Source organism: Rhea pennata, chromosome 3 (assembly GCF_028389875.1).
Source record: "Rhea pennata isolate bPtePen1 chromosome 3, bPtePen1.pri, whole genome shotgun sequence".
NCBI lineage: Eukaryota > Metazoa > Chordata > Aves > Rheiformes > Rheidae > Rhea > Rhea pennata.
The window spans coordinates 109,119,283-109,133,780 of NC_084665.1; the positions used below are offsets into that span (position 1 = coordinate 109,119,283).

At 35.6% G+C, this 14,498-nt stretch overlaps 1 protein-coding gene across 1 annotated transcript in view; it reads left to right on the forward strand.

Moving 5' to 3' along the window:
- The first annotated feature begins 9,062 nt into the window (after window positions 1–9,062).
- TPO (thyroid peroxidase) overlaps window positions 9,063–14,498 on the forward strand; it is a 47,215-nt gene continuing 41,779 nt past the window's right edge. The window contains exons 1-3 of the mRNA XM_062571136.1: window positions 9,063–9,084; window positions 9,780–9,873; window positions 13,746–13,830. Coding sequence (XP_062427120.1) covers window positions 9,780–9,873; window positions 13,746–13,830 — 179 coding nt within the window. The 5' untranslated portion in view covers window positions 9,063–9,084. The remainder of the gene's footprint in view (window positions 9,085–9,779; window positions 9,874–13,745; window positions 13,831–14,498) is intronic.

The window sequence follows — 14,498 nt, forward strand, 5'->3', positions numbered from 1 at the left end:
ACACAGGACTTTAGACTCAATTTAATAACACTCACATTTCTCTTCTGCCAGCATAGGACTGATTTCATATTCATGGTCCTTCAAAAGTATTACATTATCTTTGTCACATCCAAAACCTTCTACTGGTCCTGTCATATACTTTGGCCTTATTTATGCATGTGAATACAAACCAAATTGATTAATCATATCCTCCTTACATTGCTCTGGAAAGCTCATTTTCTCCCAGGCCCTCAGAAACACCTGCACAGTACTCAGCATATTACTGACACAATGCAAGAATTTGAGATATTTGTGTCTTACAGTTTGAGAGCATCCAGTCATATTGAAAGGTTGCATAGAAAGGCCTTTTATATCATTTTGTTCAGCTAGTTCACTACTGAGGACCCTTTTGTTATTTCGATAGTAGTAAATTAAACCATATCATGAAATATTCACAGCATGTAGTGAAGTATGATTGTCTCTATGGTAAAATTATCTGGTCTCTGGTATAATTTTGGCCCAGGCCAGTTAATGGCCTGCTAAATAATCCCTAGCCATGTCTGAGGAATTAGCATGGGCCAGAGTCTGTTTGTTATAGGCAATTTAACTAAACTCACCCTGAATTGAATGATAGGAAATTTCTGATAGTGTGGACGAAGGCGATACTGTCCCCTATTAATTTACTCTACAGCAACAGCTTCCCATGCCAGACCACAGTGTTAGTGTAAGTGTTTTACTGAGCAGTGTTGATGCCAATGAAAGACATTTTGTCTTGTTCCTCTGATACAACGAATGTAACAGAAATTTGCTACCAACTTCTCAGGGCTGTCTTCTATGCCACCTTTTGGAGAATGAGGTGCTCTTTCACCATTGAAGATATTATTAAAAACTATAATAAAGAGCTAGGTGTCAAAATGCTGCAAAATTACACAGTACAAAACATACTGTGCATTTACAGCATTTATTGTAATGTAAGTGCATATTTGTAGTGCACTCAGCAGTGCAATGAAAGCATAAGGTTAAAATTCTTTCTTTGGGCACATGTTGCCACTGTGCTACCAAAAAACATCTGCAAATGTTGTTACCCACCAAAGGACATTTCTCTCAGGTCTTGTTTTCTCATTAACACAAATTCCATTATTTCTGAAGGTGGCTATGATCCTGTTGGAAAGCAAACAGTTTTAATGTTAAAAACCTTTGAGCTGATTAGCATATAGACTCATTTTTCCTATCAGCTAAGAAATGGCTCCCGTGTGCTTCAGGGATCAGCTGCATGACTAAAGAAATGAGGGATACATTGTTAGAAAAACAGACTTAGAGATTTTCTAGCTTGGGTATACATAGCCTATATACAAAAATGTTCAGCTGATTTACAGCAATATTACCTCTACACGTGAGCAGACATCAGCTGATTGGCTAGGTAAGACCTTGTCCCAGACTGGCAGTAATAACCAACTACTTATATGTACCATTATATACCCTGAGCTCAACTGGTAGTTAAAAAATCAGTCTGCTTTTCCGTTGTCACATGCTGGATCACCAGACATAGCTCCTCACTAGGTGTTGAGGAGCTGGGCAGAAGGTGGGTGCAGGAGCACCGACTGGGAACGAGGGCATGGGCAGTGGGAGGTGTTAGCACCTAGTTGTGGGACAAATGGTGAGAACATGGAAGGAGATATGAATTTGGTGTCCTACCATTGCAAAGTATGATGAGGGGCAGAAGAGGAGCAATACTTCTTTCACATGGGCAGAGACAGTACCACGGTACACAGGCAAATTACGCGTGAGAGCACCAAACAAAGGCGTACTCAGGAGCTCTGTGCCCTGTGTGGATTGCTTTACTTCTTCTCTTTCTTCAGTATTCACATTTATAATCTCTTTCCGTTTCTAATTGTTTTTTTCTACTTGAAAGTTGCATTTTATTTCATGGCTGAGGTTGTTTAACTACAACGCAGCTTACAGCTATTGTTCCTATTGTTATGTCTTTGTCTGCAGAATTGCCGATTGCCTCACTCTAGGTTCTTTTTTCCAAGTGTAAATATTCAGCAAACACCACTTCTCAGTATTTTCTTACTAAACCAAGCAGTTTTGCTGCCTTAAGCTTCACATTGTTGAGACTTACTCACAGTCTCCAGATCTCAGAAGCAGACACAATGAACCTGTAGTAGTGTTCTCAACTCCTTACATAAACACCAAGTCACTTGTTATTGCTAATTCCCCTTTCATATCTCACACAGACACATTAGTTTGTCTTGCCAGAGCATTACCTGAAAGGTCTGTTCAATTTATTTGTGATTATTCCTTTTATCTTTTTTTTTCCCAGAATCATAGATTTCCAAGAGACTCCCATTATGTTAGATAATCCACAATAATTTGTTTTGAGACATTACATTTATCTGCATTAAAATAATTTTGTGAGATTTCTCAGTCTACTATAGTATCTGTTCTTTATTTTCTATCATTTCAAATATGGAGGCTTAAGAGAAAAATGAATTCTTTTGTTGTGACTATGTCTGTGTAGTTACAGATACATAGATATTTAAAACCTCTTTTTCCTGTTCCTTCAATTATTTGATAACCTCTGCTTAATCTTCTATAAAGTGTTCATTTTCATTAATACTCATTTAAATAGTTGTTTTCACTCATTATTATTTACTATTTAATACTACATGCTTGATAATTCTCATGTTCCTTTTCAGGAATGTTTCAACAAAATGAGAAAGCTGTAATATCTCTTGTTTATTCAGTCTGAGAATTTTCTGAAATGTGCTTTAAGCTAGCTACAGAATGCTTCAAATGCAGCAGAGCATTAAAAATAACAACTCTAGTTTTGTAGAAACTTGACATGACATGACGTCAAATAGCCATGCTGTTTTTATTACTCAGTAAGGCTTACTTGAACACTAAATGTCCCAGAGACTGGCTGCTGTGTGACCTCTTAATATCAGTGCTTGTGAAGAATGTTTCATTTAATTTCTTCAGATCATTTGCTTTCCTGGTTTGTGACAGACTAATGAAAATTTGGAGATTAATTCAGGAGCATGCACATTTGCTTGAGTGAATATGAACTTGGATGAAAATAGTTCAAGAGTATCTCATTAGATTTAAAATGTGTTTTTCAATTAACAAAATGTGTTTATAATGTAGGATGTGCCTAGTGAACAATCCATCTAATGAGCTGGTGGCCATCTTGAGAGATTCTTGTATTGCCTGACTTACTGAATAAAAATCTAATTTTTCACTGGCTGTTTGGTTCCCTTTATTACCTCTTTCTCCAAACTGCTTGGCAATTCCATCACTAAGGATTTCTTACTGTGCTACCATTACCTTAATCTTTAAATGAAACAAAAAATTAATTAAAGATTAAATAATAAATTTGGAAAGCCAATGCCATACTTGGGAAAATGCAAACTACCTGGCAATCCACTGAAGCAGACCAATAGCAAGCATTTCAGTGTGAGGAATTCCAGCTCTGCTGCTCAAAGTTATTGGAGCATTTGTGCCCACAGAAGGGCTTTAACACCACAGTCTTGACAACTCAAATGTCTAATTTGGGGACAGCTAGCCATTCTACAAAAATCCAGGTACTTGGATTCTTTCCACAACGTAGAGAGAAAAAAAGGCTTTTCATAACGGGATGTAAAAATGCCATCACATGAAACTGCCTAATCCAGCTAATAAGAACTGCTGAGAACAGAGGTATACCAAAAAGCATACTTCATGGTGTAGCATCTGGGCTGTTCTCTGCAAGGCAGCCAACGTGCCCACCAAGAGTCTCAGGTCCTGTCCTTTTGTTGGTATCCAAGCCCTTTTCTTGGCGGTTTTGACTGGGCCACCTCCTCTTTTTCTTTCAGATCATAGGTACAGAATGAAAACATTGCTGATGCTTCATTTTTATGCTGTAACTTAGTGTTGTGAAGCAGGTGGTGGAAGACAGTGGTGCAGTTGCTACCATTATCAGAGAAACTTCTGACATGAGACACCCATGCATTTTATTCATTACAAAGCTCTTCAGAAGCAAGACAAGGTCATTCCCCAAGCATGAGCATTTTGAGTGCAGCAATGAATCACTCAGTATTGGCATCTCCTAACCCTCCATCTGTGTTCATAAATCCACTTGTAGATTTGTCCCTAACCACACTGATTGCCTTGTTCATTTTCAGTTTGCAAGAAAAACACTAAAATATATCTGATATAATTGTATTATATGGTTTCTTATTTTATTTTCTGAAATCAATTTTTATTCCTGTTCAGTTACAAAAGATCAGGCTTGTTACTTTGTCGGTACTTGATCAGCTTTTTGGCTGCATGACATATGGTACATCTACTCAGCATCCTTAAATCTGTGCCATCAGCTTCACTTTGTGACACCTCAGTAGTGGTGCATGCAAGATGGCCAGAGATTGTAAGCAGGCAGATACCTTGAACTCGCCATTAAAAATGGTCTGTTTGAAAAGGCTGAATTTGGTCAGAAATCAGTGCTTTATCAAGAGATTATTTTTCCCTCTCATTTTAAAGAGTAAATTTTTTGTGATCCAAGCAAGTGAACTTCAGATGTTTTATACACTAAAAAAGGTTCAGCCATTCCACATTCTTCTACATAAGTCATAATTTTCTCTTTTCTTAAGGCAGAGTTTTCAAACAGTGATATGCTGGATTGGCATAAACTAAGACGTCAAGAATTGAGCAGGTTATCCTCATAGCAGAATCCACCTTTACAGACTTTTGTTCAGCATTTATTATAAGGTATAATAAACTATTGTATATTTTTAAAAATTATTAGTTATACTTGCTGTAATTTGAGTCTTAAATATTGCTTACTTGTATGAGATATAATGTTAATTTCAGTTGAAATCAATATTTAACAAGACAATATTATGTTCTATGCGTTGATTCAATTAATGTTCATTGAAATTAAATAATCTCAGAATTTTTAAAATATTATGTTCCACCTGATCCTGAGAAAAATGATTTACCTGAGAAAGTAATATTCAATACTCAATAATCAAATTTTATCAATCTTATTCATTCTCAAGGCAAAGCCTGTAACCTAAGGAAATAGAAGGTTTCTGTAAGGCTTGGAAAATGTATCCTTATTCTTATAGATGATCCATTTTCCTGACACGAGGACAACCTTTCTTCTTCTAGAAAGGCAAAGGCAGAGAACGTATTTTGGAGAATAAGCACAGCATCTGGACAACCAGGAATTGAATCATCCAGATGGATAGTTTATTCAGCCACAGGCCAGTCCATCACACTCTTCCACGTCAGCAAATTGCCTGTTCCTTCTTTGAGTTTACTTCTTGCAGCAGGACAGAGCAGGACAGAGCTGTTAGCAGAAACTCTTCTCTTCCTTCTTTGCTTATAACGCTCATTGCTACTCTGGGTGCTGTTAGTTGCTGTGGTCACACATTTAGTTATTTGCTGGCCTACTTCAGTTAATCTCCTGACTTTTTTTGGTTATATTTTTTAATTACATGACAACAGTTTAATCACAGGAGTTAATGAAATAACTCTTCCCTCCCAGAAATTATGTTATTCACTCTTATAAAAAGACAGGACTCATTCTTGAACTATTAAGCCAGTGTATGTATGTAAGCATATTTTTTCATTTATTACCTCTTCTTCAGTTTAGAACAGTTACATATACCAATAAAGCCAAGTTTCAAGTCTGCACATAAGCCATAGAGAATTAGACCTAAGGGCAAATTAGCCTTGTATTTTGCATTTGACAGAAACAACAGTTGTTGCTGAGTGAAGACTGTGAAAAAGGACAAGTAAAATTCCAGCCTTAGCCAAACGACTCAGGGACTTCCTGACACAAGTCTTTTACTTCATAGCCCTTTACTATATTTCTCTTCCACAAAACTGTCAAAATATTTCTATGAATTCACTTGTACTTTTATCACCAAAACTTCTTGATGCAAATTGTTGCACCGTTTAACTGTGTGTTGTATAAATAATTATCCCCCCCTTTTTTTTTTGTTTTCAGACTGCCACATGTCCCTTAGTTCTATACTATAATAATAGTAGATAATCATTACTTTTTCACCTTCCTTATACTACTCATGGTTTCACAGACCTTTACAAGATCTTTTCTAACTAAAAAGAATAATGGCAAAAAATATTCCATATAAAATAGAACTCATTCAAGGAAAAGAAATGCTTGCTGTAACTAGAAATCATGCTATTGGAGAAATCCTGTTAATCTGATCTCTCCTTGTAAGCTACTTTCATTCACCTTTTTCTTGTGTTTTTGACTTGGTAGCACTTTGCTGGAGTAACCAGGATGAGACTAACTGATATTATTTGTATGTTATTAAGCTGGAACTTCAGCAAAATTACTTCTAGTGCAGTGCTGTATAGCTATATGCACGTTTTGCCTCTCCTCTTGTAAAAGAGTGTTTGCGGAATTTTAACAGCTGGAAGAGACCAGACACTATTTTTTTCTAACCCAGATTAGGCATCTATATTAAAAGTGTCCTTCACTCTGTGCCAGAGCTCAGGATTGCCATTAAATGCTACAAAATAGTGTAATCTGCTATCAAAAATAGTTCCTGCAGCTGCACGGATTTGTCTCGGCGGTCTCTCATTCTAACCCAATGTCTGTAAGAACCGATAATGCCTCCGACAGCCTGGTAGGGCTACAGGCTGTTACTGAGCAAGTCTAAGAGTAGTTTGGAGATTACAGAAATGTGTCTGTTCCCTGTATTAAGCTTTGGTTGAAATAGCATAATATTTTGTGTAAGAAATAATTTCTCTGAATATCTACCTGAGGAGGTCTGCAAAAATCTGTATGTGTCAATAATCCCAAATTCTGTTGCTTTTTTCCTTTTTATTGACTATTTACTTTAAAGGTCTTTAACTTTTAAAAACAGAAACAGATACAGTACTTCTTGTACTTGTGCAGATGCAAATCTTTAAAATAAAAAAGTGTATCAATAATATAACAAACTGGATGAGCCACTTATTTTAAAACTTTAATTTTAATGTTTTTAACTGTTAAGGTCTACTACTGTTTTCTTTACCTGTGGTGTTTAAAGTAAGGATGTTTTTTATATACTTGAAATTAGCCTTGTATTTCATGTTTAGATAGGCATTAGACTTTTACTATTGGGCTGACATTCTTTCTGCAGGTAGAATGGCTGAAGCTATGTAACCAATATAAACCCCCGAAGAAATAAAGGACACAATCAGCAAGATATTAATCCAAATTATCTGCACTGACATGTAGACAATATATGAATCCTGGATTCAGAAAATCAAGGTTGTTCTTAAAAACATTAAATTTTGCCCTCTTAATTCTCTTTCAGCATATCCGATTAGCAAAATAGTCGATGAGTTCCAGTGAGAACGAGAATAGAAATTTCAGCTGGGTCCAGAGTAATAAAGACTCCCATACTTCCTAGCTAAAATTGTGTTTGAGTCTCAAGGGAGAGTTAAGCAAAATAAAAATCAGAAGTTATGATATAGATTGCATTTATACAATCAGTGAAAAGAAAGACAAATATTCCCTCACAGAGCAATTTACTGCCTGTGACCATTTATAGTCTTTTGTTGATGAATACTTCAACCTCAAACAGTGAACAAAGGTTATGGTTCTTATTTAAACAAACCTTGATGTAGGTAAATTCTTCTGGCAGCTAATGAGAATGCTTTGATTTTTGACCATGAGACTACAAAGAAAATCAAACTATGAAAGTGCAAAGAATATCGGACCTGTTTTCCACAAGAAAGCCCCTGAAGTCTCAGAATTAACCTGTGATAAGTTGTGAAGTATACAAAAGGATACAGTTCAAAGCTCTTTATTCTGCTAGGTATTTGGAATGGATCTGCTTTTGTCAGTGACGTGCAACATGAAAGAAGTCAACCTTCTTCATATTTTTGTTATATGAGGAACCAGCTTTAAAATATTTACAATTTGGAATTGTCGTAGTGTGATATCGTAAGTTTAACTCCTTGTCTAATGTCTTGAAAGTCCCCAAGTTTAACAAAAACTGCTTTCTTAACAGGTCTGTTTTCCTCTACTCTGCTTACTTTTCACTCGCTCAACTTTGCAGGGAGCAGGATTATAGCTGACAGTCCTTAACTAGCTTGTTATTATTATACTCAATGATAATGATAATGATAATGGCTGTGGTGATGATGAAGATGATGATGATGATAAGAACAACAACAAACAACAAAAACAACAACACCAATAATGGAAATTTACCATCAATCAGTTCACATATTTGTAGATTTTCTTCACTACCACATACTATAGCCACAAGCTCCAGAATGGCTCACCTGCATAGCCCTTACTTTGCTCTTCACCCATTGCAGAGATCAAAACAGTGATCTTTGGCTCCACCTTGTGACTTGCCTGTTGAGGCCAACGGAGTTGGAACTAGGGAATCCTCAATCCCCATTTTAGGCCTGATTTTGATTGCTCTACCTATATAGGAATTCGAAAAAAAACACCCACTTAGATCCTTTAAGTCAAAATATTGGTTTCAAAAGAATCAATAATGGTAAAAAACTAAATAAAAAAAAATGTGCTCAGAAATTAAAGTATACAAGAGAAGAAAACACAATAAAACAAGAAGTGCTGCAAAGAAATTAGTGAGTAACTTGCAATTCATCCACAGACTTTATAGGTCATTTTGGTAAAGCTCTAATGCTAGAACAAATAAAATATGATACAAAGTTGCCCATTTGGTGATCAAATGTATTGGCAAAGAGAATTAATGAAAATAGCAGCCAGAATGTACTTTAGTACATAATATAGCAATATTTTTTTCTCTAGCTGAATACTTCTCTTTGCATACCCTTAAAAAAATTCTGATGTCAGAAATATCAAAATGACTACACAGGTAACTCTCGGTTCATTAGCAGGACAAAAAAAAAAGAAACAAACCAAGCATTTACGTCACTTTCTGCGTTGTGAACATCCTGATGCCAAAAAAATTTTGAAATCATTTGCACTTTTGAGTGAGTACCAGTGCGCAAAGCTGGCACTGCAGGCTGGGCCCCTCGAAAGTACTTCACTTTCGTATTTCAGAAGAGTTACTGCCGTCGGTAAAGTACAGACCTGCGGAAGATAATCTTCTCAGCAGAAAAAAGGTCAGATTGTGAAACTTTTGATTGCCATTTTCTAGATAAAATCCATCATGCTGTAAAATGTAAAAGGAAAGGTTGTTTTCAACATTCAGTTTTCTGGGCAATTTTGCTTCCCTGAATTTTAATTGGTTTGTTGATTTTTTACATTGATAAAATACAGAGCTTAAAATGTTTTAAATCTTTCAAACTCGGGTCAGCATAGTGCCTTTGAAAAATGTTACCTCTTGGCTAGTTTAAGCATATTTGCTTTGCTGTAATAGCCACTAAAAAATGACTCAATGAAATGGCAAATGTAGTTGTCATTGCCATGTGGGCACATTCTGTGATACCACAGTAATACACAGTTCGGACTATAAATGGGTTTGATCATGTTACTGCACAGGGAAGTTCAAAACAGATAGTAAGCTATTGCTGAATTTTAATATATGGGTTAAGTGTTGCTAATATTTTCAGAACATAGTATGCTATAATAGTACTGTATCTCCTGATACTGGAAGTTTCTGAAAATGGAAAAAATAATAAGACAGGAAAAAGAAAGAGATAAAATTATTTTGTACAAATTAGTGCTTTGAATTTCAAAAACATATTAGAATATGTGACTAAAAGTCAAATTTACCATGTGCTGGAAATTGTTTATTCTTTATTGTGTGCAGGACAAGAAATCTATTTTGCCAACAATTATATTTTCTTTATTGCAGATGAGAGTGCTCATTATTCTGGGAATTTCAGCAGCTATAGCCTTTACAGCTGTGTTTTTTTCTTTCCTTCAGATAGACAAAGATATCCTCCTTGGTAAGTAGCAGATAAAATACATATTATTTTTTTTTCCAGCTTTTATTCTTAAGTTGAATGTGGACTGCAATGGAGTTGCAGACAAGTTAGCACTGGAAGTTTAGCTTAATTTCTTTTTTTGTGCAAAATAAACTGACTTCCGTGAGAATTATTCCATGGGTGTTTTCCATTGAAAATGAAGCTTCGTAACTTCAGAAAGGAAAACTACATATGTTTAACATCTCCTAATTATATATTCTTTGACTAGGAGTGTTTTTACTCTTTAACGACATCCACGTGTCAGAGGTAGTGTTTACAAATATCATTTGATTTCTTTCCTGGGATGGCAATCGTCGTATGTAGTGCTCCCGGGCTTGAGCCGGGTGCCGCAGGGCCCCCACGCCGCCTCCCGCTCTTGGCCCCAAAGGCTGCACGTCTCCGTGGGCCCGTTGCCTCCCAGCCCGCTGTGGCTGTGGGGACGATTTCAGAGCATCACAGCTTGCAGTACTGCCTGGGTTTAGGCAGCAGAAGCCGTCTGGGCTATTGGGTTTACATCTACTAAATCAAAATCAATGAGATCTACTAGACTAGAAATACAGCAGATCCTAGACTGAACAAAGATCCTAAGAAAAGATCTCTGCAGAAACTGAAATTAAAATAAACTAGGGAAGAGATAAGGAAGAACCAGGATTTTTCTGTTTTTACATCCCCTTGATTGATTACATAGCTTTAGATATGAGTAAGAGGAGAAAATTCTTGGAATGTTTCACTTGAAGTTAGTGTATAATCACAAATAATATAAAATGAGATCCAAGATTAAAAAAACAATAAAAGAACTAACCCCCAAGCTATTATTTCAGATAGGAAATCTTTTCCTGACTATCACTATGAAACAGGAGATCAGAACTGTTTTCCACAGCTGATTCTCTATTTGGTGCTTTTGTATGAATTGTTTGGATTGGAATAAAATGAGGTAATACTGTATTTCAGTTAATTAATAAATATATTCATAAATTTATATACATATAAAATTATATAGACTATGAAAATGGAACATATACACTAGATATAGTTCTTATTTACAGTAAGTGTCTATTGGCCTAATTGGAACAATACAAAATAACTTTTATTACAGCATTTTTGTAATAAGACTACATTTCTGAAAATACTACATAAGTACCAAAATCATAATTCTCAGTAAAAAAAAAAACAAAAAAGCCAGGGAAATTCAAGTATAGCACATGGATCTTTTGATTTAGATCAGAGTATAAATCAATATCCCATAATCAGTAATGCTTTGAGCACAATATATTTCTCAGAGATAAACCCATAAAAGTAATTAAAAATCCTACATCATTAAAATTTTAAAAGAGCAGGTTGTTGTACAGCTTATAAAGAGCAATCTTGCTTTTGAATATGCACTCAAAAACTTTTTCAGAGACTATTGCTAAGAAATGAGGAGCAGTCTTTCTTCTCTTTATACACAGTTTTAAATGTAGTAGAAATGTGAATGATAACATTAAATGAATAGTGTAAGTTTTTATCAAATATAGTGGAAAGAGGGAAAGATCTACTGTATTTAGATGCTGAGAAGATCTTTGATAGACTGAGGGAGAATCTTGCCTAGGAAAGATTATTCCCTCATCACACTTATTATTTCCCCTTTCCTTCAAAAAAAAAAAAAAAAAAAATCACAGAAATAGCACAACACAGACTACAGTTAAAACATTATATGTAAAATTATACTGTATATAAATGATCAGCCATTGATTGTTAGCAAGTTATTACTACTTATGATTTATTTTCTGAGAAAAAATATATTCAGTGATATATAAGGCTATAAAATTAATTATAGTATATTTGAAACATCAATCATAAGTCATTAGGAACCTCTAATTAAAAGGTCGCAATATATTTCGAGTTTCTGTGCATTAAACAAATACTATAGTGAGAAAGCAATATTTCTCCAAGTCTTCATCAACTGCATTTGAAATTAGTTTTTGTAATTTAAAATCTGAGGAAGATCTCCTGAACTGAGGGGAAAATTATATTTTATATGACTAACTGCAACAATAGTAGTAATTTATTAGCTGGCAAAACCTGATAGGCTTTAGGTCCTTTTAACATGGGTTCCGGGGGAAAAAAAAAAAAAAAAAAAAAAAAGAAAAAGAAAAAAAAGAAACTCTAGAATTCTAACAGAAATTATTTTATTCTTATTTAAAATAAAATCCCTAGTGCAAAAGGAAAATTTTCCATTTATTCATTTTTGAATGGAGAATTAATGAATAGATATTTGCCAGCAGAATGCTAGGTGCATCTCCCTGCCCTGTCGACTGGCAAACTGGGACAATCTCAGGAAATACAGATGGAAATTAAACCATTCGATTTTAAATATAAGTGCCACTGATTTGTTTAATATAAACTAGACTGGAGGAATAAATCAGTACGGCTAATATGCCGTTATGAGGTTTGAGTATCGCTTCCCATCAAATATGGATAGGAAATAGGAGGAAAATGGCTTTCATGCATGACCACTTGTGCCAGATCCAGGAAGACCTTAAAAGTTTCTACCTATGCCTGAATACGGACTTGAACTCATCATGTCATTCAAGCCAGCTCACATTACCTGTGGGGGGGGGCTCAGATTTGGGCCAAAGTTTACCTTTTCCCTGAGTTTTCTGCCTGGGTGATGGAGCTGGCTCGCATAGGAGCAGATGCCAAATGTCAGGACCCTCACGGGCAGTGCAGACAACCTGGAACTGGCACCGCAGCAGGGGCCCATGGTGGTGCTGAGCACCACGGCAGCCTGGATAAACTTGTCGTACTCTGTGACACCTAAAATGTAGGCCCTTGTGTAGAATCTAGTTTGCTTAAATTGAACCAGTTCTTAGAAGTTGGGTTTTTAAAGCCCATCTGCAATGATCAGATCCTCACAGATTCATTGCAGACATCTCAAATCAAGAAACCTGGTGACTGAGTGTTTATCTGGTGGATGTGAAAATTCCTTAAGTGTCCAATTTCCATTAGCCACACACAGTCACAATTATTTGTCCCTGGGGCTGGGCACTTTGCTTACACATGGAGCTCCACTGTGGGCGAAGTAGGCAAGTCCATGCTCTGTAAGTTCCCACAGACACCTGGAAATTTAGAAATAGTGGTAGACTTGGGCATCTGGTCCATCCTCAAGCTGAGGCAGTTGATTTTACACCTCTCATAGCTCAGAAATAGGCTCTACTGTCAGGATGAGAATGTTTTCCAGACTTTTTTTGAAATCACCTCATTTTATAGAAGTCTGACTCAAAGCTAAGAGGAAGGTTGTGGTTTTGTTTTGTTTTGTTTTCAGTCCAGGAACAGTTTAATGTAAAATGCACGTGAAACCTAGGGAGTAGAGTCCGAAACACATATATGTATGTCTGCATGTGTGTGTGTGTGTGTGTGTGTGTGTATGTGTATAAAATGTCCCTAGCACTGATAAACACCAGTACATCAGATGATGCAGTTGCATTGGATATGAGGTACTAAATAAGGTCTGAAAGAAACATAATCACATAACATGGCACAGCACTTTTCACCTGGACTTATTAGGTATGGTACTGCATAACATAAGCATAGCTAGACTTATACTGGAAGAAAAGTGAGGAAAACCTAACTTTTAATGCCTTACAGAATTATGGAAGAATTGATTTATTTTTATCTTACTACTTTATCTTTCCTAAAGGTCAAACACTAGAACATTAATTTCAGAAATGTTAAATAGGGAGATCAGTTTAATGGGGGAAAAATTATAAATACCTTAATATTCCAATCTTGGAGATTTTATGAATATAAATATTTGAGCATGTTATCAAATAATGTATCCATTTTTTTGTTTGTTTGTTTGATTTCCTGCGGAGAAGAAACTGAAGATAACTGCATTATTGAGGCTGTGCAAAAGGGCTCTAATCTGGTGGATTATGCTGTACAATATACACTGAAAAGGTAAAAAAAAAAAAAAAGTAAATGATCTAGTCAACAAAAAGCTTTCAAAATAGACAAGTTTGATATCGAATTTCTTTCTTTGATCTGAACCAATTTAACCTGGTGCATTATTACCACTTGAGATGTTGTTTTAAAATGTGAGAAAAATAAGAAATATGATGACAAAGAGGAATGGTTTTCTAATATCAGGAAGACATCAGATTCTATGAACATGTGGCTCGTAAGTTTACAATTTTACAAAAGTTATGTATTTTTGAGCACTAAATATTGATTATACATCTTCAGTGCAGAGCAGTATGTGAACAACTCCTATGACATTTGTGTCAAAATCCTAATGCCTTGAAAAGAATTATTGAAGTGAATTTCACACTGCTTCTTCTCAAATCAAATAGATGTAATGAGGGGATTAGGGAAAGGAAATGAATCATTTATCTTGAACTGTAGATAATAAACAGCTTAGGAGAAGATCCTTTGTGCTTGAGTTATGCTATGAGAGAAGGCAGTGATGCCTTTCCATGAGTGATGAAAGTGTGTGGAATCAAGTTTAAAAAGTTTTGCTATTTGGTGTTTGACTCTGACCACATTTCTGTCAGTCAATAATTGTTTTTTATCCTATATTCAGAGCACATCAGCTAACTTTTACTGGGTGCATTCATTACCCTCTTAGT